At 40.6% G+C, this 26,616-nt stretch overlaps 1 protein-coding gene across 1 annotated transcript in view; it reads right to left on the reverse strand.

The window, feature by feature from the left end:
- The window catches only part of LOC122559018 (dynein axonemal heavy chain 12-like), a 42,480-nt gene extending 26,575 nt beyond the window's left edge, over positions 1-15,905 (reverse strand). The window contains 5 exon segments of the mRNA XM_043708117.1: positions 6,491-6,649; positions 9,823-9,954; positions 10,795-10,844; positions 12,674-12,897; positions 15,822-15,905. Coding sequence (XP_043564052.1) covers positions 6,491-6,649; positions 9,823-9,954; positions 10,795-10,844; positions 12,674-12,807 — 475 coding nt within the window. The 5' untranslated portion in view covers positions 12,808-12,897; positions 15,822-15,905.
- Between the last annotated feature and the right edge of the window lie 10,711 nt (positions 15,906-26,616).

Consider the following 26,616-nt stretch of genomic DNA (forward strand, 5'->3'; position numbering starts at 1 on the left):
TATGAACACCGGAGGAAACATCAAAGAAGCGCTTCGCAGGAGGCTCCCAAGCACTGATGATGTCGCCTAGCCAGGGGACGAAACGTTTGCAACAAAAACTTCCAGCTCGGCGAACAGAACCACAACAACATTCCTGTCTGATTATTAACTAGTATATCCTTTATACAACCTGTTTCCTGCGTTCTTTTAATTACTTTCATGGAATCTTTTACATCCATATAACTAAGCAGTTGAGCCATGACGTATGCTTCATTGGAAAGAACAGTACAATATAAGATTAAAACATAACTAACTATAAAACTGGTCTCCTTTGCTGTACTATTGTATAGTAGGGATTGGTTAGCTCAGTTGGCTGGTTTGCGATGCAGAGGAAATTGAAACTGATTGAGGTTACCTTGAAGAATTCTCTTTCTTAACTATTCCCTTTGCCTGTGGTGAAGCAATCCTCTGAGAGAGCAGCCCAGTGGTCTGGTAGAACAATGGTGATTTTACATTCTTTTTTACTGTATAAACTTAGGAGAAAACAAAATCAAGACTCAGAGAATTAGCAACTATTTAATCCTAGTGATGCTGACATTAAACCAACTTTGAGGAGCAGTTGAGAAGTGGCAGATGGAGTTTAACTTCGATAAATGTGAGGTGCTGCATTTTGGAAAGGCAAATCAAGGCAGGACTTATACATTTAATGGTAAGGTCCTGGAGAGTGTTGCTGAACAAAGACACCTTGGAGTGTAGGTTCAGAGTTCCTTGAAAGTAGGGTCACAAGTAGACAGGATAGTGAAGAAGGCATTTGGTAAGCTTGCCTTTATTGGTCAGTACATTGAGTATATGAGTTGGGAGGTCATACTGCAGCTGTATAGTACATTGGTTAGGCCACTTTTGGACTAATGCATTAAATTCTGGTTTCTCTGCTATAGGAAGGATGTTGTGAGACTTGCAAGGGTTCAGAAAAGATTTACTAGGATGTTTCCAGGGTTGGAGGGTTTGAGTTACAACAAGAGGCTGAATAGGCTGGGGCTATTTTACCTTGAGCGCTGTGGCTAAGGGGTTACCTTATAGAGGTTTATAAAATCATGAGGGGCATGGATAGGGTGAATAGCCAAGGTTTTTTCTCCAGGGTAGTGGGGCTCAAAACTAGAGGGCATAGGTTTAAGGTGAGAGGGGAAAGATTTAAATGGGACCTTCGGGGCAACATTTTCACGCAGAGGGTAGTGCATGTGTGGAATGAGCTGCCAGAGGAAGTGATGAAGGCCAGTACAATTACAATGTTTAAAAGGCATCTGGATGGGTATATGAACAGGAAGGGTTTAGAGGTATATGGACCAAATACTGGTAAAAGGATCTATAATTATTTTTGGATATCTGGTCAGCATGGACGAGTTGGACTGAAGGGTCTGTTTCCATGCTATACATCTCTATGACTCCATGAGTATTTGTGGGGGTGAGTTCAGGTTCATAAAAAAAATGGAAAAGGTAGAAGCAGAAGGACTTGGCAGAGGTTATTAAAGTTTCCAGAACAAGTAATAGAACAGAGTATGGAAAGGATCAGAAAATTAACCTCAGGCACAACATCACAGGGATCAACATTGAGAACAGGGGCCGTGAATGCAGGACAGAGGGTGTTGTACTTAAATGCTCACAATATCTGAAACTAGGTAAATGAGCGTGTGAGCTGTGGCTGCAGGGGCACCAGGGCTGGGAACTAACTATCTAAGGAGACGAGTCCTATCGAAAGGACAGGCTGGTGGGCAGAGAGGGTTGGGTTGCCTTGTTTGTAAGAAATAAATTGATAGCAAGAAAAGATATAGAGTCAACAAGTGTAGAATCTGTGTGGACAGAGTTGAGGAACTGTAAAACAAAAATGATGGGAGTTATACACAGGACCCCTAGCAGTAGTCACAAGATAGGGAAGAAAATAAATCAAGAAATAAAAAAGACGTGAGAAATTCACTACAACAATAATCATGGGTGTTTTCATTATGCAAGTAGACTTGATAAATCAAGTTGGTGGCAGATCTCAAGAAAGGAATTTGTGAAATGTCTACCGGTGTTTTTTTTTGGGAACAGCTTGTGGTAGAACTCAGTAGGGAACAGGCAGTTCTGGATCTGTAATGAGGCAGTCTTGAATTCGCAGTTGGACCCTATTAGGTGCATTAGGACCCTATTCAAAGAGCAGCAACACACTGCAGCACTGTGGAACTTCAAAGAGAGGAAGAAGAACACCTGTATTGCTGAGCTAGTGGGTTTGTTGGCAGCCATTTTGTCCCCTCTCTAGGTGACATCATCAGTGCTGCGTTGCCTCCTGCTATTGTACTTCAGCTTTGAGCTGGTTCCGGTTGGTGCTGGTTCCGGTTTTTCCATTGCAGTGGTTTGGATATCGGGTCCAGGTTAATGTGTTTGTTAAAGAGTCCGAGGATGATGCTTCCAGGAATTCCCTTGATGTTCTTTGTTTAGCATATCCTAGTATCATTGTGTTGGCCCAGTCAAGGGCTTTTGCCCAAAACGCGATTCTCCTGCTCCTCGGATGCTGCCTGACCTGCTGGGCTTTTTCAGCATCACACTCTCCTTGTGTATGGATACCAGGGAGAGTTGGTCCTGTCGCTTGGTTGCTAGTTAGTGTTCATGGAAGCAGGTTGCTAGCTATCTGCCTGTTTGTCCTACATAGTGCTTAGTGCAGTGGGAGTTTGTCAATTACACTCATCCTGCACATAGTGGGTATCGAGTCATTTATTCTGGTGAGCCGCTGTCTGAGTGTGGCTGTCGGTTTGTGTGCTGTCAAGATCCCGAGTGGTTGGAGCAGTCCAATTGTCAGTTCCAAAATGTTTTTAATATATGAGAGAGTAGCCAGTGTGTTGGGGTGTGTCTTATCTTCTTGGTGTTGGGTGTCCACTAAGCATCTGCAGATGAAGCTGTGGGGATATCCATTTTTAGCAAAGACTTTGTACAGGTGTTCTTCTTCCTCTCTTTGAAGTTCCACAGTGCTGCAGTGTGTTGCTGCTCTTTGAATAGGGTCCTAATGCAGCTCCTCTATGAGCAGGATGAGTATAATTTACAAAGTCCCATGCAGTAACTGCACTAAACATTACGTAGGACAAACTACATAACAAGCGATCTGTATCCGTGAACACCAACCAGCAACTAAGCGAAATGACCAACTCTCATGTGGGCGGCACGGTGGCACAGTGGTTAGCACTGCTGCCTCACAGCGCCAGAGACCCGGGTTCAATTCCCGCCTCAGGCGACTGACTGTGTGGAGTTTGCACATTCTCCCCGTGTCTGCGTGGGTTTCCTCCGGGTGCTCTGGTTTCCTCCCACAGTCCAAAGATGTGCAGGCCAGGTGAATTGGCCATGTTAGGTAAGGGGTATGGGTGGGTTGCGCTTCGGCGGGGCGGTGTGGACTTGTTGGGCCGAAGGTGGACTTGTTGGGCCGAAGGGCCTGTTTCCACACTGTAAGTAATCTAATCTAATCTAATCTCCCTGGCATCCATACACAGGGAGAACAAGAACCATGAGTTTGACTGGGACAACACAACGATACTAGGACAGGTGAAACTCAGAACGACAAGCGAATTCCTGGATGCATGGTACTCATCCCCTGGACTCTATCAACAGACACATTGACCTGCACCCAATATACAAACCGCTGCAATGGAAAACTGGAACCGGCACCAACCGGAAACAGCTCAAATAGAACCACATCAATTCAAAGTGGAACAGTATCGCAGCGCATCACAGGAGGCAACACAGTTCTGATGAGGTCATCTAGAAAGGGGACAAAACATCTGCATACCAGCTCAGCAAACAGACCAACAATGAATCCAACCAGCTCCCGAGCTACAAATCTTCACAAAAACTTTAGGCAGACTTGATTTGGGAGCTTAAGCTGAAGGAACCCCTAGAGCAGAGTGATCATAATATGATAGAATTCGTCCTGCAGTTTGAGATGGAGAAGCTGGATTCAGATATAATGATATTATAATTGATTAAAGGTAACTACAAAGACACGAGGGAGGTGCCGGCAGAGTTGATTGGAAGACAAGCCTAGCAGGTAAGACGGTGAAGCAACAATGGCAGGGATTTCTGCGGGTAATTTGAGAGGCACAGCAGAAATTTAACCCAAGGATGAGGAAACATACTAACGAGAGGATGAGGCAAACATGGCTGACAAGGGAAGTTAGGGTCAGCATAAAAGCAAAAGAAAAAGCTGGCAATATGGTGAAGATTAGTGGAAAGCCAGATGATTGGGAAGCCTTTAAAAACCAGCAGAAGATAACTAAAAAGCAATTTTAAGGGGGAAGATAAAATTGAGAGTAAGTGAGCTAGTACAGCAAACTTTGTTTTAATTGGCACAATATGACCCGGCACTCTCAATAAGCTGGCAAAAATTATATCCATGAAATTCCGGAAGTTTACTGTATTATCATGATCTCCACGCTGTCTGAGTCGTCAGTTACAGATGCAAGTGAGAAGGCTCTCTGCCGTTAAGTGTTATTAAAGGCAAACTTGCATTATTACTTAAGTGATTTATGCTGTAAATAAAGTATAACAGAGATGTATATACCCCTGCATTACACTTCTATGACTTAATATGGTTTTTACGTTGTTTATGTGGACCTCATGATCAACTGGAATATTTGAACAATTGGTAAATTCCTGGTCCCATAGGTGCTGGTTAATAAAGAATTTTGCTGTAATAAAGAAGAAGATTGTAATATATAGAGGAGTTTGGACTACTAGAAAAGTGAGGCTGGTGAAGTATTAAAAGGGAAGAAAGGAATGGTGGAGGAGTTGAATAGGTACTTTGCATTAGTTTTCACAGTGGAAGATACCAGCAGCTTACCAGAACCTCAAGTGAGTTAGAGGGTAGAGGTGAGTGTAGATGCCATCCCTAAGAATAAGGTGCTGGGAAAGCTAAAAGGTCTGGTGGATAAATCACCTGAAACAAATGGACTACACCCCAGAGTTCTGAGGGGATAAATTAGGAGATTGTAGAGGTATTTGTGGTGATCTTTCAGGAATCATTGGAGTCATGAGGTTCCCAGAAACTGGAAAATGGCTAATGCAACATCCTGATAAATAAGGGAGGGAGGCAGAACACAGGAAACTGTAGGCAGGTTAGCCTGACCTCAGTTGTCGGTAAGATTTTCGTGTCCATTATTAGGGCTGAGATTGTGGAGTACTTGGAACTGCATGGTAAAACAGGGTTAAGTCAGCACAGCTTTGTCAAGAGGAGGTCATGCATGACAAATCTGTTAAAATTCTTTGTGGAGGTAATGAGCACATTAGACAAAGGAGAGCCAGGGAATGTAATTTATTTGGATTTCCAGACGGTCTTTGACACGATGCTACACTTAAGGCTGCTCAATAATTTAAGAGCCTGGGATGTTTGGGGCAAGGAACTGGCTTGGATAGAGAATTGGCAGAAGGCAGAGAGTAGGAATAAAAGGGTCTTTTCAGGTTGGTAACGTGGTGACTGGTGCACTTCCATAGGGAGATCAGAGTCAAGATTAGAGTGGTGCTAGAAAAGCACAGCAGGTCGGGCAGCATCCGAGGAGCAGGAAAATCGACGTTTTGGGTAGGAGCCCTTCATCAGGATAGATGTGTTGATGTTTGAGGTGGTCCAGAGATTAGATTAGATTACTTACAGTGTGGAAACAGGCCCTTCAGCCCAACAAGTCCACACCGACCCACCGAAGTGCAACCCACCCAGACCCATTCCCCTACATTTACCCCTGCCCCTAACACTACGGGCAATTTAGCATGGTCAATTCACCTGACCTGCACATCTTTGGACAGTGGGAGGAAACCGGAGCACCCAGAGGAAACCCACGCAGATACGGGGAGAATGTGCAAACTCCACACAGTCAGTCGCCTGAGGTGGGAATTGAACCCGGGTCTCTGGTGCTGTGAGGCAGAGGAGATTCACAAGAACTATTCTGGGAATGAGGGCTTTTCATATGAGGAGCAGTTGAGGATTCTGGGTCTGTATTTGATAGAGTTTAGAAGGATGAAGGAAGATCTTATTGAAACTTATAGAATATTGAGATGCCCGAATAGAGTGGACATGGAGTGGATGTTTTCCCAAACAGGAGAGACTATGACCTAAGGGCACAGCCTCTGAGTGAAGGATCAACCCTTTAGAAATGTAATGAGGAGGAATTTCTTCAGCCAGAGGGTGGTTAATTTGTGGAACTCATTGCTGCAGAGGGCTATGGAGACCAAGTCGTTGAGTTTCTTTAAGACAGAGATTCTTGATTTGTGAGGGGATGAAGAGTGACAGGGAGAAGACAGAAGAATAGCGTTGAGAAATGTATGAGCCATGATTGAATGGCAGATCAGTGTTGATGTGCTGAATGGCCAGATTTTGATCCTATATCTTACAGTGTAGTAATAGAAATAAATAGGTAGATTGCAATATAAGTAATTTAACTTTGGTTTCAATCCTTATCTTTGATAAAGTTAAGTAGCACAGAATTAAAGAGAGGTTCACCAGTTATTAAAACAGAATCACCCTCTTCATTCTTGGCATTGGGTTCACAGCCTTTCTCAAGTAAATACTGCACATTTTCTTTAAGATTCAACTGAACCGCCAGAAAGAGAGGGGTTTCACCCTTCAGAGTTTTCTGCTCCCATGTTCTAGGATGAGAAGCTGCAATAAATGAAATGTTAGTTAGAAATAATAACATAAATCGGCCAATTCAAATATCATTAGAAATCCACTTGTGTCAACTACACGAAACTCCTCATAGTAACTTGTTAAATTGCAATGATTATTAGTTTAGAAAAATAGATATACAACACTGTTTTGCTCTTAGTAGCCAGAGCAAAGCCCAAAACAAAATCTTCTTAGAATCATAGAGCCATAGAGCCATGGAGTTGTACAACATGGAAACAAACCCTTTGGTCCAACTCATCCATGCTTACCAGATATCCTAAATTAATCTAGTCCCATTTACCAACAATTGACCAATATCCCTCTAAACCCTTCCTATTCATATATCCATCCAAATGCCTTTTAAATGTTGTAATTGTACCAACGTTCACCACTTCTTCTGGCAGCTTGTTCCATTCTGTGTGAAAAAGTTGCTCTGAAGGTCCCTTTAAATCTTTTTTCCTTTCACCTTAAACCTATGTCCTATAGTTTTAGAATTCCCCCACGCCTGGGAAAAGACCATGGCTGTTCACCCTATCCATGCCCCTCATGGTGTAATTTACCTCTATAAGGTCACCCCTCAGCCTCCAATGTTCCAGCAAAAATAGCACTAGTCTATTCAGCCTCTCCCTACTGCTCAAATCCTCAAACCCTATCAACATCCTTGTAAATCTTTTCTGAACCCTTCCAAGTTTCACAACATCCTTGCAATAGCAGTGAGACCAGATCTGAATGCAGTACTCCAAAAGTGGCCTAACCAATGTCCTGTAGAGCTGCAATATGACCTCCCAAATCCTATACTCAATGCACTGACCAATAAAGACAAGCTTACAAAATGCTTTGTTCACTATCCTATCTACCTGTGACTGCACTTTTAAAGAATTATGAACCTGCACTCCAAGGTCTTTTTGTTCAGCAACACTCCCCAAGACCTTACCATGAAGTGTAATCCTGCCCTGATTTGCCTTTCCAAAATGCAGCACCACACATTTATCTAAATTAAACTCCATCTGCCACTCTTCAGCCCATTGGCCCACCTGGTCAAGATCCCATTGTACTCTGAAATAACCTTCCTCACTGTCCACTACACCTCCAAATTTGGTGTCATCTGCAAACTTACAAACCATACCTCCTATGTTCATATCCATATCACTTATATAAATGACGAAAAGCAGAGGCACCAGCATCGATCCCTGTGGCACACTGCTGGTCACAGGTCTCCAGTCTGAAAAGCAATCCTCTACCACCACCCTCTGCCTTCTACCTTTAATCCTGTTCTGAATACAAATGGCTGGTTCTCCCATCTATTCCATATGATCTAACCTTCCTTATCATGAGGAAACTTGTTGAACGCCTTATTGAAGTCCATATAGATCACATCCACTGCTCTGCCCTGTTCAAATCTCTTGAATTACTTCTCCAAAAAACTCAATCAAATCAGTGAGACGTGATTTCCCACGCATAAAGCTATGTTGACTATCTCTAATCAGTCCTTGCCTTTCCAAATACGTGTAAATCCTGTCCCTCAGGGTTCCCTCCAACAACTCGTCAGGCTCGCCAGTCAATAGTTCCCTGGCTTTTCCTTACCACCTTTCTTAAACAGTGGCAACATGTTAGCCAACCTCCAATTTTCTGGCACCTCACCTGTGGCTATCAATTATACAAGTATCTCAGCAAGGGGCCCATTAATCGTTTCCCTAACTTCATGCAGAATTCTTGGGTAAACCTGAGTAGGGTCAGGGGTTTATCCACCTTTCTGTGTTGTAAGACATCTAGCACCTTCTTCTCCTCTGTCATATATTTTTCACCATTTAACAGAAAGACCTTTTTTATCTCTTATCTGCATGCAGAAAATTTCCAGCTGTGAAATCTTAACATCTCCAGTCAGCATAACTCTTATTGTAGTAATCCCCATAAATTACATTTATTAGAAGTAATTATTTCATATTCTTAATCCAATGTTTAGAGTTTTCTACTGCCCAGTGGAAAAATTTCCTTTGGTGTGTAGGACTAAGTACTGTATTCTAAATTTGATGACTTTTAATCTTTAATGTTACTGAGTTTTTTTTAAAGGGATTCCACTTCATGAGCACACAGAATCTCAAGGGGTTAAATGTAGTTTAGATTATGCCCTGCTGCAAATGGAATGCAATACTATGACTGAAATATTCAGGTGTCAAAGTACATTATGAAACAAATACTGGAACTTCATAAGGCAGGAAGTACAGTGCAGAGATTGCTTGCTCTTAATTGAATGGTATACAATTTTAAATTCAACTTCTTATAATGTTTTCATAAGCAATCCTGTTCAAAATTCCAAACAATGCAGATGACAACCCTATACATAACTTGAAAATCTGGTCTTCCTTGTAAAAATGTTTACAACAAATACCAGTGTAACATGTTTAAAATTATAAGGTAGTACCAACAATGCAAAGTTTTTTTTTGCCTTCTCACAAACACAGTGTATTAGTTATTCTGAGTTGAAGAGTGTGGTGCTGGAAAAGCACAGCCGGTCAGGCAGCATCTGAATAGCAGGAGAGTCAATGCATAAGCTCTTCATCAGATATAAGGGGTGGCCCAAGAAAGCTGAGCGATAAATGGGAGGGGGGTGGGGCTGGTGTGAAGGTAGCTGGGAATGCAATAGGTAGATGAAGGTAGGGTGAAGGTGATAGGTCGGAGAGGAGGGTAGAGCGGATAGGTGAGAAGGAAGCTGGACAAGTAGGACAGTTCAAGAGGGCACCCTCCCATTTGTTCTCTCACCTCCCTTGGGCATCTCTTTATATCTGATGAAAAGCTTATGCTCGAAATGTCGACTCTCCTGCTCCTCAGATGCTGCCTGACCGGCTGTGCTTTTCCAGCACCACACTCTTCGACTCTGATCTCCAGCATCTGCAATCCTCACTTTCTCCTGTATTAACTATTCTGTACAGCCTAACTCCTAAACCATGATATTCCCAAAAGTCGTAAACTATCTCCGATGGATATCAGTAGCAGACCTTGTCCATCACGAGTTGACACTGATGGCTTTTCTAATGCTATTGAAAGCAACCAACATTGAGGGGTGACACACATCTGAAGACATAATTGAGCAAGGACTAACTCAAGATTGATGTTTTTCTAGTTGATTTAAAATTAATAAATAACAACATTAACATTGACAATGTCACCTTTGAACGTAGCTCCAAGAATTGCCTGATTTAATTGTGCAGCGGCTTCGTGCAGAGGAAGCCAACCTCTTTCATCAACTTCAGTAAATGCAAAGGAATGAGTGGACAGTTGTTGCACATCTGCTTCCTGACCTAGAAACGAAATATTCTTCAGTCATTTACAGGATGCTGATAACAGGAAAACAATTTCAAATATTCAGATAATTTATCAAGTATTCCACTCCACAGAGCACACAAGGTAGTAAATGTAGTTAAGATGTCAAAGTAACCTTTGAAACAAATGGTGGAACTGTATATGGCAGGAAGTGCTCCATGCAGATTGATGTTTGAATGAATACAGTTTTAATGTGTAGTATCCCTTTACTTTTCCTCCCCAATGACAATTCACCTAATAATAGATGGAGGAAGCATTAAGTCCTCGAAAAGAAACTAAAATTCACGAATCACTGCTAATCAGTGGGTAATATATGGAACCTCAGTGTGATTTACCCTTGTATTTTTTATCTATGCATTTTGGAAATTTATTGTCTGGACTTGCTGCATGAAAGATACTTCATTGAATCACTACAGTGCAACAAGAAGCCATTCGGCCCAACAAGTTTAGACCGATCTTCCAAAGAGCATCCCACCCAGACCAGACCCCACCCCATCCCCGTAACCCTGCATTAACCATGACTAATCCACCTAACCTTTGGACTGGGGGAGGAAATTGGAGCATCCGATGAAAGCCCATGCAGACATGGGAACAACATGCAAACTCCACACATACAGTCACCCAAGGCTGGAATCAAACCCAGGTCCAAGGTGCTGTGGGGCACACTACATACACAGTAAAAAAAAAAGCCTGTCAAGTAAATCCATCCATGTACAATAGTGCTGTCTGTTACATGTTTGCTCAGTTTTCCTTTTTTAGATGTGTTGTTCAAGCATTGTGATTAATACCAAACCATCTGTAATTGTATATTAATTCACCTGTTTTTATTGCTTCGACAACCTTCCTGTTTTCTTTACTTGGTAAGAACCTACACACAAGAGCAAGGTTATATGAACTGCAGATTTAGAAACATGCTCCAAGTTTACTATTGTTCTATACTTTGTAATTTACTTCTAGTAATTTTTTAAAGCTTTTAAATCTCAGTGTTGCTGAAGCTTTGAGCTGGACATTTGTTTCTATTTTAGTCATTTTAAAATAGCACAATTATTCAATAAAACAATAGAATTGTTTTAAGTATAAGTCAAATACTTAGACACATGCAAACAATAGGAGTACAATTATATGTTTGAAACATGTTTCGTCATAAATTAGATTACAGCAGCTATTGATCTTTGAGACCGTTACAATTTCTTGTTTCCCTAGGTTAAACGTAAAAAGATGTGTCATGTTCCTTCGGTGAATAAAACACAGTTTACAGTATGATCTCTATGGACTGTGAACCATTAATTTTAGTTTTGCTGAGTCAGCTGATTGTGGCCAAGGGTGCTTTTTTAGATTAGATTACTTACAGTGTGGAAGCAGGCCCTTCGGCCCAACAAATCCACACCGACCCGCCGAAGCACAACCCACCCATTCCCCTACATTTACCCCTTTTACCTAACACTACGGGCAGTTTAGTATGGCCAATTCACCTGACCTGCACATCTTTGGACTGTGGGAGGAAACCGGAGCACCCGGAGGAACCCACGCAGACATAGGGAGAATGTGCAAACTCTACACAGTCAGTCGCCTGAGTCGGGAATTGAACCCGGGTCTCAGGCGCTGTGAGGCAGCAGTGCTAACCACTGTGCCACCGTGCCACCCACGGTGCTGTTACGATGATACAATTATCTTGGATTTTACAAAATAATCAACTGGTTCTTTTGATCATTATCTACTGACCAATGGAGGATGGTCACTGCTTGGCTACCAGATGAAGGATTGGATTCAGCTATAATGGACATAATGTCGATAAATAAATATTAGTCATTTGGTTTAACCCTCAATGAATGCACAGTACCCGTGGCAGCCGTGACCCAACAATATTGGGTAAGATGCGATTTCCTTTTCTGTTTGAAATGAATAATATTATTATTGCTGGTGACTAAATTCAAGATGTGATGCTGTGATACTAAAAGTCTGAAAAAGCCACTGATTCTTTGGTAAAGACTGTAGTTCAGATGGGAAATTGGGCTGCTGCATAAAAGAATAAGTTGAGGTTTTGAAATATTTGTACTCGAGTTAGCATTTTCTGCATTCAAATCTGACACATGTTATATGTATAATTTAATCCACTCTTATCAAAGCTTGATTTCCTATCACAAGGCACTGGGAAGAAAGTAAATTGGCAACCAATGTTTTTTTTTTACAGTGTGTAGAGATAATATTACATGAACATATGTTGTTGCCAATAATAGTCGACATAAACTATATACTTGTTTAGAAAGGAATGGAAGCACTGGATCAGTATAGTGAATAATTTCTACAAGATCAAGGCCATAATATATGGAATGATGATGCTTTTGTGACAATATCATTGGTTAATAATCCAGCAGCCAAGCTGAATGCTCTGGTGACATTGGTACAAACCCCACTGATGGAATTTAAATTCAATTAAACCGGTGATTATCAATTGTTGTAAATGCACGAATGTCCTTTAGTTAAGGAAATATACCACTTTTACCTTTGTTTGCCTACATGTCACTCCAGACTCACAGCACTATGGTTAAATGAGCTATCCTATAAAATGATCTGGTAACCCATTCAGTTCAAGCAGTGGGTAAAAAATGCTGGTCATACCAGCACCATCAGCATGAAAGAATATGAAGAGGTGTAATTGCTTGATATAGAAATAAGGGTAGGATTACTGCACTGTACCTGAAATCCTCCAATTCTGCTTCAACAGAATGCAAACAAGGATCCTGTGCACAGGCATCTAGCAGACTTTGTTCCAGGATATGTTGCATTATTTCCTGATCTGCCCATTCTTCATCTGTTGTTGTTACATTCATGTTAAAAATTCTCAGTCAGATTCTGACCTAAATAATTGTTGCCCTTTCACACCAAGCAAATTGTGTACCATAATTTGTAGTGAAAGATTCCTGTAGGTATATAAATATAGAGCGTAAATTATTTAACTTCTATTTCCTCCCTCAGTTTGATTCTCTTGATGTCCTTTACTGTTGCTTGACAAATATCTCCCTTCAGTGAACCTGGTGGCAGAATACAGCATTCATAAACTTTTATTCTGATTAATAACTTTCCTGACAACAATTAAAATTACATTGAATATTTGATATATGTATTTATTGTTCTGGATTTAGCTTTGGTATCCATCGTTTATAGTAAAGTGATGGGAAGATCCATAAGGTTGGACTGAAGGAAGGCAATAAGATGGTGGGGCTATTAATTTTGGGACTGTTGGTGCACTGGAGATTTAGAGAGATGGCTTATATGTAGTGCTCTTTATGAACTCTGAAGGTAGTACACTTGTGTTTATGTCACTGCTGTTTGTTATCCTCAACCTTGGGGTGTTGCTCTTTGACTAGGGGGTAGAATAGGCTGGTGCTTCAAGATGGCAAAATTATGGAACATCTAGAAGATAATCACAAATCTAAGACTTGTATTGCAAAGTTTTCCAGAACTGTCCTGTTGCTTGAGCAGGATGATTGTTTATTCAATCATGTTTTTTGTTCCTTGGTTATAGGCCAATCCTGAAAATATGCCCAGCTAGCTGAGAGGAAGCTTGAGTTCTGTTTGGACAGGATAGTCTCTGTACCAGATAATAGTTGACTGTCTGACTAGAATAAAGATGCATACAGAGCTCTGTCACAGGTCAATTAAGTCATGACTGCCTTCAATATGGTGGACATAGATTCACAGGATGGATTTAAGTGTATTAGCTATGAAAGAGGGTGGATTATTTAGATTGTTTCCAGTAGAGCATCGGAGGGTGTCGGGTAACGTGATAAAAGTATCTGAGATGATGAGAGGCATGAATAGGGTAGATAGTTGGAGTCTTTTTCCAAAGATGGAAATGTCAAATACTAGGGGGCATAAGTCTAAAGTGAGAAGGGGAAAGTTTAAATGACATGTGAGAGGCAAGTTTTTTATACAGAGGGTGGTAGGTGCCTGAAACACCCTGCTAAGGGAGGTGGTAGAAGCAGAAATAATAGCGATATTTACGAGACCTTTAGACAGATACATGAACAGGCAGAGAAAAGAAATATTGAGCATATGCAGGCAGATGGATTAGATTAGAATGCTAACATGGTGGGCACAGTCTTAATGGGCCAAAGACCCTTCTCCAGTGCTGTACTCCTCCATGTTCTATGATGATCACATATTAACTGTACTTCGAGTAGAAGTTCTTCTGATTGCCAAAAATACCAACCTGATGATATGGAACAGACTGGCAAAAGTCATTTATCCTGGGCAAGTCTACCAAGCAGGTGATGCCTAAGACATTTTCATCCTGGCATTGCTTTATTCATTGGAAACAAGATAGAGATATTCCTCCTGCTGTGGAGAGCTTTGATGATCTTCTTAATTCAGTAGACAGCAAATTGTGACATGTTTTTAACGTTGCCAGCTGAAGATTAAAAGGAACCCATGCAGGGCAAGGTGATTTTAAGCAGCCATTAAGGTTAAACATAATGCCGTTGATACCCTGATGTGAGACTCGATATGTGGTTGCATGAGGGCTCAGCACCAACCTCCTTTTGTGTAAGATAATTAATCCTGAAATCCATTATGGGTATGGCATCCTGTATGATGCTGTTACTCTCCTCTCTCTTTTCATGATTTGTTGATTGATCTGTTTCTCCCTCTGCTCTGACAACTCCAATGACATTATCAGACCACTTTGACTGCAATTAAATTATTTATAAAGCAGGTAAAAACAAGGACTGCAGGTGCTGGAAACCAGAGTCTAGATTAGAGTGGTGCTAGAAAAGCACAGCAGGTCATGCAGCATCCGAGGAGCAGTAAATTCGACGTTTCGGGCCCTTCATCAGGAATACTGGCAGAGAGCCTGTATTCTCTCTATCCTTCAGGCTCTCTGCCTGTATTCCTGATGAAGGGCTTTTGCCCAAAACGTCGATTTTACTGCTCCTCGGATGCTGCCTGAACTGCTGTGCTTTTCCAGCATCACTCTAATCTAGAACATTATTTATAAAGCCGCCAAAAACATCTAATTTTCATCAGTCAAGCTTAGTTTAGTAGATTCTGTTAAGAAACAAAAAGTATCCATGCAACCTGAAGTTACAAACCAGCAACCAACCTGTTAAGTATTACATAACCTCTTTAAATAGCTCTGGTGAACAATCCTTTATTGCTCACTAATAGAACATAGAACATTATAGCACAGTATAGGCCCTTTGGCCCTAGATATTGCGCTGGCCTGTGAAACCAATCTGAACCCCATCTAACCTACACTATTCCATTATCATCTATATCCCAAGTTTTTTTAGTGAGTTTACGCATGGCACTGAAAGCAGACCAATATCACACCAGGGCCCTATAACAGGCAAAGGAATCTTATTTGTATAAGTTATTCTTTGATTTTAAATAGTGTTGATATGCACTATGCACACTTGCAGAGAAGCGTAATTAAACATAACACATTTCTGGTTCATAATGAACCTTCTTGCAAATCATATTTAACTTGTAAACTCATTTAGCACCCGAATATCAAATATTGCACAATCAAGTTTCAAGGCCAAAATGTAATTTTCGTTGTTGGAGAATATTTTGTCCCTTTGTTGCTGGGATGAAAATGCTTTAGAAAACAATTACTTGTAGAAAACTTGTTCCTGATACAAATTTCTGGCATTTTTCACTTTCAAGTAGTGTATGACCATTAATAGGAGCTATAAAACCTGCAGATTCAGTTGATCTATTTATATTTCGTGACTTCAGCAAACAACATAATTGATTTAGGTGTTACTTTCGATTATCAGACAGAAATGTTACCAGTATGAGCACGCTCTATGAAATGTCTATTCCAGCAGTTTTATTTACTCACCTTGTGTTTCTTTACTCAAAATATGACCTAGAACATTCTGACTACGTTGTTTTCAAGGTTGCCTCACTGTCAGTTGTCAGTGACTCAACCAATTGCTAAAAATAACAGCAGTGGCCTTTCTGTTTGTCTGTCTCATTCAGTATTCATCATCTAGTGACATGATCCAATGCCACAAAGTCCTAAATAAAACTGAATGGGAAACAATTTAGCTCTATTTTTTAAAACAATCTTGAACTATTTTCTCAGAAGGATATATGGAAACCTGATCCCCGAAGAGTTTACTAGGTTTACATTTTTAGCATTGACTCCAGTGATTATTTAAGTTTATAAGATTTATAAATGGATATACCTGATGTATGTTTTAATCTTGTCACTTATTTACCAATGAAGTCAGTGACTTTGGCTGGAAGAAATGGTGAAATCTCCTAGGCTTGATGTATCACACATTAAAAACGGAAAAGTAGAACTAAGCATCCAGCCTCAGGCAACTGTCTGTGTGGAGTTTGCACATTCTCCCCGTGTCTACATGAGTTTCCTCTGGGTGCTCTGGTTTCCTCCCACAATCCAAAGATGTGCAGGTCAGGTGAATTGGCCATGCTAAAATGCGCATAGTGTTAGGTGCATTAGTTAGGGGTAAGCATATGGTAGGGGAATGGATCTGGGTGGGTTACTCTTCAGAGGGTCGGTGTGGACTTATTGGGCCTCTTTCCATACTGTAGGGAATCTAATCTTATCAGCTGAATACAGTTATTTTGCAAACAGCAAATGAGAATCCATTGTTTATTTCTCCTCAGTTGCAGTTTCAGTTTTTAAATATTGAGTTTTTTAAATGGAAAATTTTAAAAATATCTGTCAATTGGTCATGGATGTTGTCAACGATGGACATGACCCCTACAACCCCCTAACGTTAAGATCATATCCCTTGTTTTGGATTCCACAAGAGGAAATGGTTTCTCCTTATCTACCCTGTAACTGCTGTTATTTTTAGACTACAGCAGAATATAAACTCAAGAGAATATAAAACAAATTATTTTAACTTGCTAGGATAATTTTAATCCATTAAGATCTGGTGATTCTGTGATATAAGTTCAATTATTTACCATCTGTATTAATGAGTTGGGGAAGGGGTCAAAGTGTATTGCTGATTTGCTGACAATACAAAATAGGTGGGCAGGCATGTTGTGATGAAGACATAGGAATCTGCAAGGGGATATAGTGATGTTGAGTGAGTGGGCAAAAAAGCTGGTGATGGAATTTAATTTTGGAAAGTGTGATGTCATTCATTTTGATAAGAATGAAATGGAGAGAAAGCCCTAATAAAACCACTGCAGACGGATTTGTGGTTCTTGTCCCTGAAATACAAAAAGTTATGAAAGCAAATGGAACTTTGACTGTTATTGCTGGGAGAGTAGTGTTGGCGTTTTGGGCCGAAGGGCCTGTTTCCACACTGTAATGTAATCTAATCTAATCTAAAAATCTAATCTAAACCACTGCAGACCGATTTGTGGTTCTTGTGCCTGAAATACAAAAAGTTATGAAAGCAAATGGAACTTTGACTGTTATTGCTGGGAGAGTAGTGTTGGCGTTTAATACAGAGAAGTCTTATTACAACTGTAAAAGAGTTGGAAAGCTATCTGGAGCACTGTGTACAGTTTTGCTCCTGGTATTTAAAAAGGATAGGCTGGCTGGCTGCATTGGAGTCTATTCAAAGGAGATTCACAAGGCTCCTTCCTGGGATGAAAAGGTTGACTTATCAAGAAAGGCCAAATGGATCAGTGTTTCGAAGAATGATGGGTAATTTTATTGAAATACCCAGGTTCTGAAGGGTTCGACAAGCTAGAAGTTGAGAAGATGCTACCACAAGGATATTAAAGGCAGTGATAGTAAAATTGCAAAGACGCTGCCCAGAATCTTTCAGTCTTCTCTACAGTCAGGGGAGGTGAAAGAGAACTGGAGAATTGCAAAGTCAAAAATGACACAACACCAGGTTATAGTCCAATAGGTTTAATTGGAATCACTAGCTTTCAGAGCACTGATCCTTCAGCAGGTGGTTGTGGAGTACACAATTGTAAGACACATAATTTATAGCAAAAGTTTACAGTGTGATATAACTGAAATTACACATTGAAAAATGCCTTGATTGTTTGTTAAGTATCTCGTCTGTTAGAATGACCATGTTAGTTTCACTTCTTTCATATGTGAATCACAAAACCTTTTTAAAAAATTACATTCTCAGGTTAACTTTAACAACTGGTGTCAGCCCAGATTATTTAAATTTATAAGATTGATAAATGGATGTACCTGAGGTATATTTTAATCTTGTCACTTATTTACCAATGAAGTCAGTGACTTTGGCTGGAAGAAATGGTGAAGGTGTTAGCCCCCTGTGTGCTGTTGTCTGTGCCATAATGTTTAGTTTGATTCTAATCTAAAAAATGAGTTAACAGAGTCTTACATGGATTCATGCAGTTTTTGAGCAAAGTACAATGTAACTCTGCAAGTACAAATTCACCCCACAAATGTGTATGTGTATGTGTGCATGTGTGTGTGTGTGTGTGGACTATAACCTGGTGTTGTGTGATTTTTAACTTTGTACACCCCAATCCAACACCGGCATCTCCAAATCATGGAGAATTGCATCACACCTTTGTTCACAAAGATAGATAAGGACAATAGGCAATCCAGAGTAAGAATAAGTAACTTGAAGAGAGACAAATTCAATAATGGCCAGAATGAGCCGAATGAAGTGCAACAAGATGTTGACAGGAAAAAAACTAGCTGATATTGGGTCCCTTCAAAGAGGAGATGGTTTTGGTACAGTCAAGGTATATTCCCTCTAAAGGGAAATAAATCCAGAGCTCTCTGAATGAAAAAGAGGATAAAAATTAAAATAAATAAGAACATTTGTGCTTTTGACAATGTGAAGCCCTCACCTTTCCATTATTTCCACCATTGTTTAGTTCTCTGCTATTGCATTCCAGCTGTCTCAGTGGCTGGTTGAGTTCACACTGAGCTTCTGTATTTTCACTTTGTTCAATCAAGTGAAGCTCTGGACCCCATAATTCCTATTCAGCATCCACAAAACCAAAACTGTGCCATTAACCTCCATTCTTTTAAATACCTTAATTGATCTCATGCCATTGATGTCCAAACTTCTTCCTTCAGGAAGCTGCCATCAGTAAAATCTGGAAATAATGTTAAGACGTGGGACTTAAAGTCCAATACATTTCATTTGGACTATATAGCTCCCTGTCTGCAAATGTGTTCCAGATGGGCCAGTAAAAATCAGCCCATTGTTTTTGTATATTTTAGTTACATTACTTTGAAATATGCAAATAGATAGTGATAGTAAGCAAGTTTTCGGAAGATTTATAGCTTAGGTTGAGGTTCTGGATGTAGGTTTGCTCACTGAGCTGGAAGGTTCATTTTCAGACGTTTCATCACCATACTAGGTAACATCTTCAGTGAGCCTCCGGACGAAGCTGGTGTTTCCTGCTTTCTATTTATATGTTTGGGGTTCCTTGGATTGATGATGTCATTTCATGTGGTGACGTCACTTCCCATGGTGATGCAATTTCCGGTTCTTTTCTCAAGGGGTGGTAAATGGGGTCCAAGTCAATGTGTTTGTTGATAGAGTTCCGGTTGGAGTGTCATGCTTCTAGGAATTCTTGTGCGTGTCTCTGTTTGGCTTGTCCAAGGATGGATGTATTGTCCCTGTCGAAGAGGTGTCCTTCCTTATCTGCATGTAAGGATACTAGTGAGAGAAGGTCATGTCTTTTTGTGGCTAGTTGGTGTTTATGTATCCTGGTGGCTAGTTTACTGCCTGTTTGTCCAATGTAGTGTTTGTTACTGTTCTTACACAATATTTTGTAAATACATTCATTTTGCTTGTTGTCTGTAATGGGTCTTTCAAGTTCATTGGCTGCTATTTTAGTGTGTTGGTGGGTTTGTGGGCTATGATGATGCCAAGGGGTCTGAGTAGTCTGGCAGTCATTTGCAAGATGTTTATGATGTAGAGGAGAATGACGAGGGTTTCTGGACACGTTTTGTTGGGGTTTGTTGCTGAGAAATCGGTGGACTGTGTTCATTGGATACTGTATAGGTGATTTTCCTTTGCTCTGCATAGTTCCTCTGTGCCTGCAGTGTGTAGTGGCTCATTGAAATAATGTTCTGATGCAGCTTCATTTGTGGGTGTTGGGATTTTATTTCTGTAGTTCAATATTTGGTCCGTATGTGTTGTTTTCCTGTAGATGCTGGTTTGAAGTTCCCCATTAGATGTTTGCTCTACTGTGACATCCTGGAATGGCAGTTTGTTGTTGTTTTCCTCCTCTTTAGTGAATTTTATGCCAGTAAGGGTATTATTGATGGCAAAGGTATTTATCCTCCCCAGACAGACTGATAGCCTTGGCCACAACCCTGTTAAACTGTCTCCTGCTCCCATTATCTTGCTTCATTCCATATTACCATTGGTATGTGAATCACCAGTTGAGAATAGGTAAAACCCTCCTGTTTTAATCTCTTCCCATCAACACATGATTATGAATACGATAATCAGTCCCAGTAATCCATTCACTCGTTATCGACATCCTTCAGGCCTTGTAAAATTATAATTGCCCATCTTAAACAATGTAACGACAATCAACCATGTGACCTATAGACCTTTTGTATTATTCCTATAAAAAGTACTGCCTTTCTGTGTACAGCAGAGACTCGTGGAGAAGTGTCATCACAAGAAGATGCACTACTACTTTTGGGGACATTGAGAATCTCTCGCTGGCTGTCCGATAACAAATCATCTACTATTGTACTGACACTTGTTGTCTGGATTTGTGGAACAAAATATACACCAACATTTGGTGCCATGATTCGGACCTCAGCATAGGGAACATCTCACTGGGCTGAGTAAGTGACACAAAAGTTTGAACTGAACAGAACAGAGCGGTAAGGGCGCCCCAGGGTATTTTATCCCAGACTGCTCCTTGTGTTCAGCCAGACAATTTGTCCCTCGCCCAGTGAAACTGGTACCTTGAAGAGTTCGAACGAACCACCCGGACCCAGCTTGTAAGGTAGGCAAGTTTTGTCAGATTGTTCTGAATTGCTGCGGGTGACATTGGCCACTCTGTATTGTTCCTGTAGGAAAAAGGTTGGGATTGGGGACCCCAGTCAGGGAAGTGTTCATCACTACCTGACGGATTCGGTTTAGGGAGCTGCCTCTTTCAGATATGCTGGTGGAAATTAATATATAATAAGGAAAGAGGGCAGTCTCGGTAAATTTCTCATCCCGCAGTGTTGATGTGGCCGGTGGAAATTGTTTATAGCAGAGCAAGCAGTCATAGGGTAAAATGGGACAGTCCCTCTATGTAGTTGGGAAGGGGGGCAATCTGTGAGAAAATACCTGATCAGGAAAATGGTTATAGGGGTTTTAAGCCCCTCTGAAAGATTGGTCACTTTGGTAAATTGTTATATGCAAATTAAAGGATATCCAATTTGAATTTCTGAGTGATTGTGATGGTACGTGTGGTGAAAGCTTTCATTTGAATAGATTCCAAAACTATGACTTAGCACTTTTAATTGTGATCACATTAAAACAATTGACCAGGGTGCCAGTGTTTAGTCCTGTCTGGGTTTTCTGTTGTTGTTTGTTTTTTGTTTGTTAGCTTCCAGAACGCTGGGCTGAGCTCTAAATTGCCAGAGAAAGGTTGCCCCCAGATACAAGTAAGTCTTGTCTCATTGAGAAGGGTGGCCAAGCATCGGTCTGCTGTCTCACAGAGGACACAGAAGTGCCCCATTGCAAGAGTAAGGTGGGGGGAGAGGAAATATAGAGGGTGTGTGCAGAGACCCTTCGTGGGGCAGGATTTGTGTGATCCAATGCCTGGATGCGTTTGGGAAGGTGGCTGGAGGCCATCAGTTCCCTACAATTAAAGAGATTGCATACAGCATCCCGAGGGGTCTTTCAGGAGACCCTTCCACCACCCCATCGCCCTATTCCCCTCAGGACCCCCAACGTTACCGTCAGTGCTGAGCACTCTGACTATCGGACAGACCAGGTCACTGCTTTGGTCCCTGTCAGCTACACAGGGGAGGCTGTTACAATTCTCAATACTGGGCTACAAGTTATTTGTGTCAGTACTCAACAGGGTCCTAGTGTCTGGATGGAAAATAATGGTGATTTGTGAAGCTTATCTGCTCATTCCTTAACACAAAAATCTAATCCTAACATTGAGGAAAATCACCTCAAGCTTTAACATTTGTTCATTAAATGGAGAAATTACAGTGAACTGTAAATAGTTTAATTTAAAAATTGTTAAATATAGCATAAAGGTGGATCTGGATATACCAAAACAACAATATGTTTTCAGAAAATGATACTGGTTGAATTGAATCTTTGTTTCAGACTTAGAGTCATAGAGATGTACAGCATGGAAACAGACCCTTCGGTCCAACTCATTCATGCCGACCAGATATCCCAACCCAATCTAGTCCCACCTGCCAGCACCCGGCCCATATCCCTCCAAACCCTTCCTATTCATATACCCATCCAGACGCCTTTTAAATGTACCAATTGTACCAGCCTCCACCACTTCCTCTGGCAGCTCATTCCATCCACCCTCTGTGTGAAAATGTTGCCCCTTAGGTCTCTTTTATATCTTTCCCTTCTCACCATAAACCTATTCCGACTAGTTCTGGACTTCCCCACCCGAGAGAAGAGACTTTGTCTATTTATCCTATCCATGCCCCTCATGACTTGATAAACCTCTATAAGGTCACCTCTCAGCCTCCAATGCTCCAAGGAAAACAGCCCCAGCCTGTTCAGCCTCTCACTGTAGCTCAGATCCTCCAACCCTGGCAACATCCTTGTAAATCTTTTCTGAACCCTTTCAAGTTTCACAACATCCTTCCGACAGGAAGAAGACCAGAATTGCATGCAATATTCCAAAAGTTGCCTAACCAATGTCCTATACGGATGCAACATGACCTCCCAACCCCTGTACTCAATACTCTGACCAATAAAGGAAAGCATACCAAATGCCTTCTTCACTATCCTATCTACCTGTGACTTCACTTTCAAGGAGCTATGAACCTGCACTCCAAGGTCTCTTTGTTCAGCAACACTCCCTAGGACCTTACCATTAAGTGTATAAGTCCTGCTAAGATTTGCTTTCCCAAAATGCAGCACCTCACATTTATCTGAATTAAACTCCATCTGCCACTTCTCAGCCCATTGGCCCACCTGATCACGATCCCACTGTAATCTGGGGTAACCTTCTTTGCTGTCCAATTTTGGTGTCATTTGCAAACTTACTAATTGTACCCCTTATGCTCACATCCAAATCATTTGTATAAATGAGGAAAAGTAGTGTATCCAGCACCGATCTTTGTGGTGCTCCACTGGTCACAGGCCTCTAGTCTGAAAAACAACCCTCCACCACCACCCTCTGTCTTCTACCTTTGAGCCAAAAATCAATATTGAGGGTTAACTTGGAGAATCATGATTTAATGAAGGATTGTCAGCCTGGTGTTGTTAAGGGAAGGTCCTGCTTTACTAACTTCATTGACTATTTGTCGTAGTAACAAGGAACATTAATGAGGGTAGTGCATTGGGTGTTGTCCACATTTTAGTAACATTTGAGGCAAATCCTACATGGTAGATAGTTACGACAAACATAAAGGCCATGGAATACAGGGGCATGTGATGAGTTGGATCTATAATTGGCTCAGTGACAGGAAACAAAAGATAACAGTTGATGGATATGTTTATGAATTGAAAGATGTTTCTGATGGCATTCCATCGGGGTCATTTTTGGTTTCTTGCTGTTTGTGGTAATGATTCAGATATAAATATCCGAGGTATGATTAGGAAATTTGCAGATGACACAAAAATTAGCTGGGCAACTGATATTGAAGACGATGGCAGTCAACTGTGGAAACATCAATGGTTTGGTTGAGTGGTTGGAAAGTGACAGATTAGAAGTGCTAAATCTGAAGAAGTGGAGGTTATGCATTTGACAAATGAAGCAAAGGAATATACAACAAGTGGGAGGCTATCAAGACAGATAGAGGAATGACAGATCTTGGAGCGCATGTTCACAGGTTCCTAAAGATGACAGAACAGGTACATAAAATAGTAAAGAAGCATATGGAATGCTTTACATGATGGGACAAGATGCTGAATACAAGAGCAGCGACGTTATGCTTGAACTATGAAAGACACTGGGTTAGGCCATAACTGGAATTTTGTAAACAGTTTTGGTCACCATATTACAGGAAGGACACTACCACAATTCTCTCTCTAGAGAGAATACTGAGGACATTTACAAGAATATTGCCAAGGCTTTATAATTGCAGTTATGTGGAAATAAGGTTATGTGGTGATGCTTACAAAATAATGGGAAACTTGGCTAGAAAAATCTGTTTTCCCCAGCAAAGATACCAAGAGATACCAAATTTGTTGTATGTCTCGCCAGTAGATGTTCAAGGTTGTTTACCTCCATGTAATTTTCAGGCTGCTGCACCTCCTTTGTCAGTATGGAGTGCCATTCGCAGCTTTATTCTCTGTCAATTTCCCTTCCTCACTGAGAACTGAAGTGTCAGTTCAACATTATCTTGCAAAGAAAAATCATGTAACAAAGCTTAAGGTACTGTTGTAAATATCTGTGTCTTTGGGTTCGTCATTATTTGTGCATATGAAACATATTGACAAGATTTTCATTAATGCTGCCACAGTCATTTCACAGCCTCGGGCATTATAAATGAGCAATGACTGATCAGAACTGCTTGAAAAAAAACAAACTGGGGATTTAAATTGAAAGACTAGAACCAGGTAATTATAATGAAGTTCAGAGTTGGAAACTGTGCACATTCTATATTATAGCACTGGATTTTGATCAAATGAATTTCCAGTTTATATTGAAGACTCTTAACAAAACTCATACTTGATAGGAAAAAAATTATGATTTGGTCAGCTGAGTGGGATATGCATGTAATTGAACAATCCTGCTATAATTTCATATATACAATACGAAGCAGATTTGAATCATTTCTGTGACTTTGAAATCTGTTTATTAGTTCTTATTTTTTCACAGTGCAAGGTCTAGTCACTTGTTCAATTTTTATGTCTTATTAAATATGTTTATTACTCAATAATTTTAAAATAATTTGCAATATCCTGAACTGCATTGTCACAGTTAATTAATTAATTAGCAAGGTTTTATACCTTGCTACATTGTCAGTGATCTGTGTCATTGTCTCATGGTTACTTTAAAGCATGGCTGCATTGATTAACGTTCAATTGGTAACAGAAGTTATGGCACTATGAGGAAACATGTAGGTAGCCTAGCAAGTGAGGAATTATTAAGGGAAAGTGAGACTTTGTGCTCCTCATGCAAAGCACTGGCACTGAAACACGAGGTTGAATAATCTTCTTTGTGGTAGCCGCTTTTATTTTTACTTGATAAACTTGCCTAGGAGTAGGACAAATCTAATTGTTGGGATTCTTTACACTACTATTTCTGGACAGTATGGAGCAATACTTGCCTTTGATGTTGAAACTGGACGTATTAATGACATGTTTAAAAAAAGGGAACAGGAGAAACAGCATAAAGAAGCTAAAGCTGAATAAGATAAACAAGAGGGGCTAAAGCAATGAAGCTGTATAGAGAACCTAAGCACTTCATGGGATCCCAAGCTCATACCAACCCTGTTTGAGGAAGGAGGGAATGATATCGACGTAGTGGGGCGAAGGGAATGTTACCCTAGTGCACCAGTGACTCCCGCTGAGCCACCTATGACTCCGTCCATGCCGCTGTACCCGGGTCCCTGTATAGCTGATTGGGTTAAGATGCACTCTAAGAAACCAGCCACACCCTGTTACTGTTGCACTGGAGTTCGCCATCTCCATGTTACCCCTCCCCCCCCCAAAAAAAATATGCTCTCCATAAGACAGCTACTGAACCCCAAGGCAGATGAGGAAAATGAGCCACCAATTATCGGGGTCTATGTCCCCTGGAAACCTCAAGAGATGATTATGATAGTCAATCAGACTCCAGATCACTAAAGATAAACTTGCCCAATTCACCTAATAAACCTGCCCAATTCACCTAATACGTCCAGCGTACAATTCAAATAGACAATGCAACACCCCAGGATCTGTTTGCCCTCTGTTGTAAGATGTCACCAGAAGAAGTTACTAAGTGGCAGGAACAAATGGGCGAGGGTGATGGAAAGGACCAATCCATGCTTATGATTTAAGTGACAGATTCAAAGAGGACACCTTAAGTGTCGCGGACACGGTACGCACATATAACATGGATTGTTCTGTGAACACCAGGACACAGATGAGGAGAGCCCTTATTTACTACTAGTGAGGATCTAAAATTTGAATTTAGACTGTTGTCAGAAGCAATAGGTATACGTAGATTTCTTTTAACCACAAAATTGCTTTTCAATTTAAAATAACATAACAAAATGACTTTAGATTTTTCTTTGACACTGTGAATTTAAACTGATGTTTTGCTGAGTTGGTTGTATTTGGAAATAAGAGAAAACAATGAAGATTTCATAATATGAATCATAAAACAGTGATTTGATATTTGAATTAACCTTGAACTAGCAAGCATGGGATGATTTTGTGTGTAAAACAATATGTTTCTCAGGAAATATCATTGGATTAACCTTCTGTAAATCATGTCACTTTATTACATTTGATTGGTCTTTTCTTGTAATTAAGGCTGTGCTATTTCTTAAAAATCATAAAATAATGTGTAATTTTCGAATGTAATTGCACCATTTTTCCACT

This window comes from Chiloscyllium plagiosum, chromosome 18, assembly GCF_004010195.1.
Source record: "Chiloscyllium plagiosum isolate BGI_BamShark_2017 chromosome 18, ASM401019v2, whole genome shotgun sequence".
Classification (NCBI taxonomy): domain Eukaryota; kingdom Metazoa; phylum Chordata; class Chondrichthyes; order Orectolobiformes; family Hemiscylliidae; genus Chiloscyllium; species Chiloscyllium plagiosum.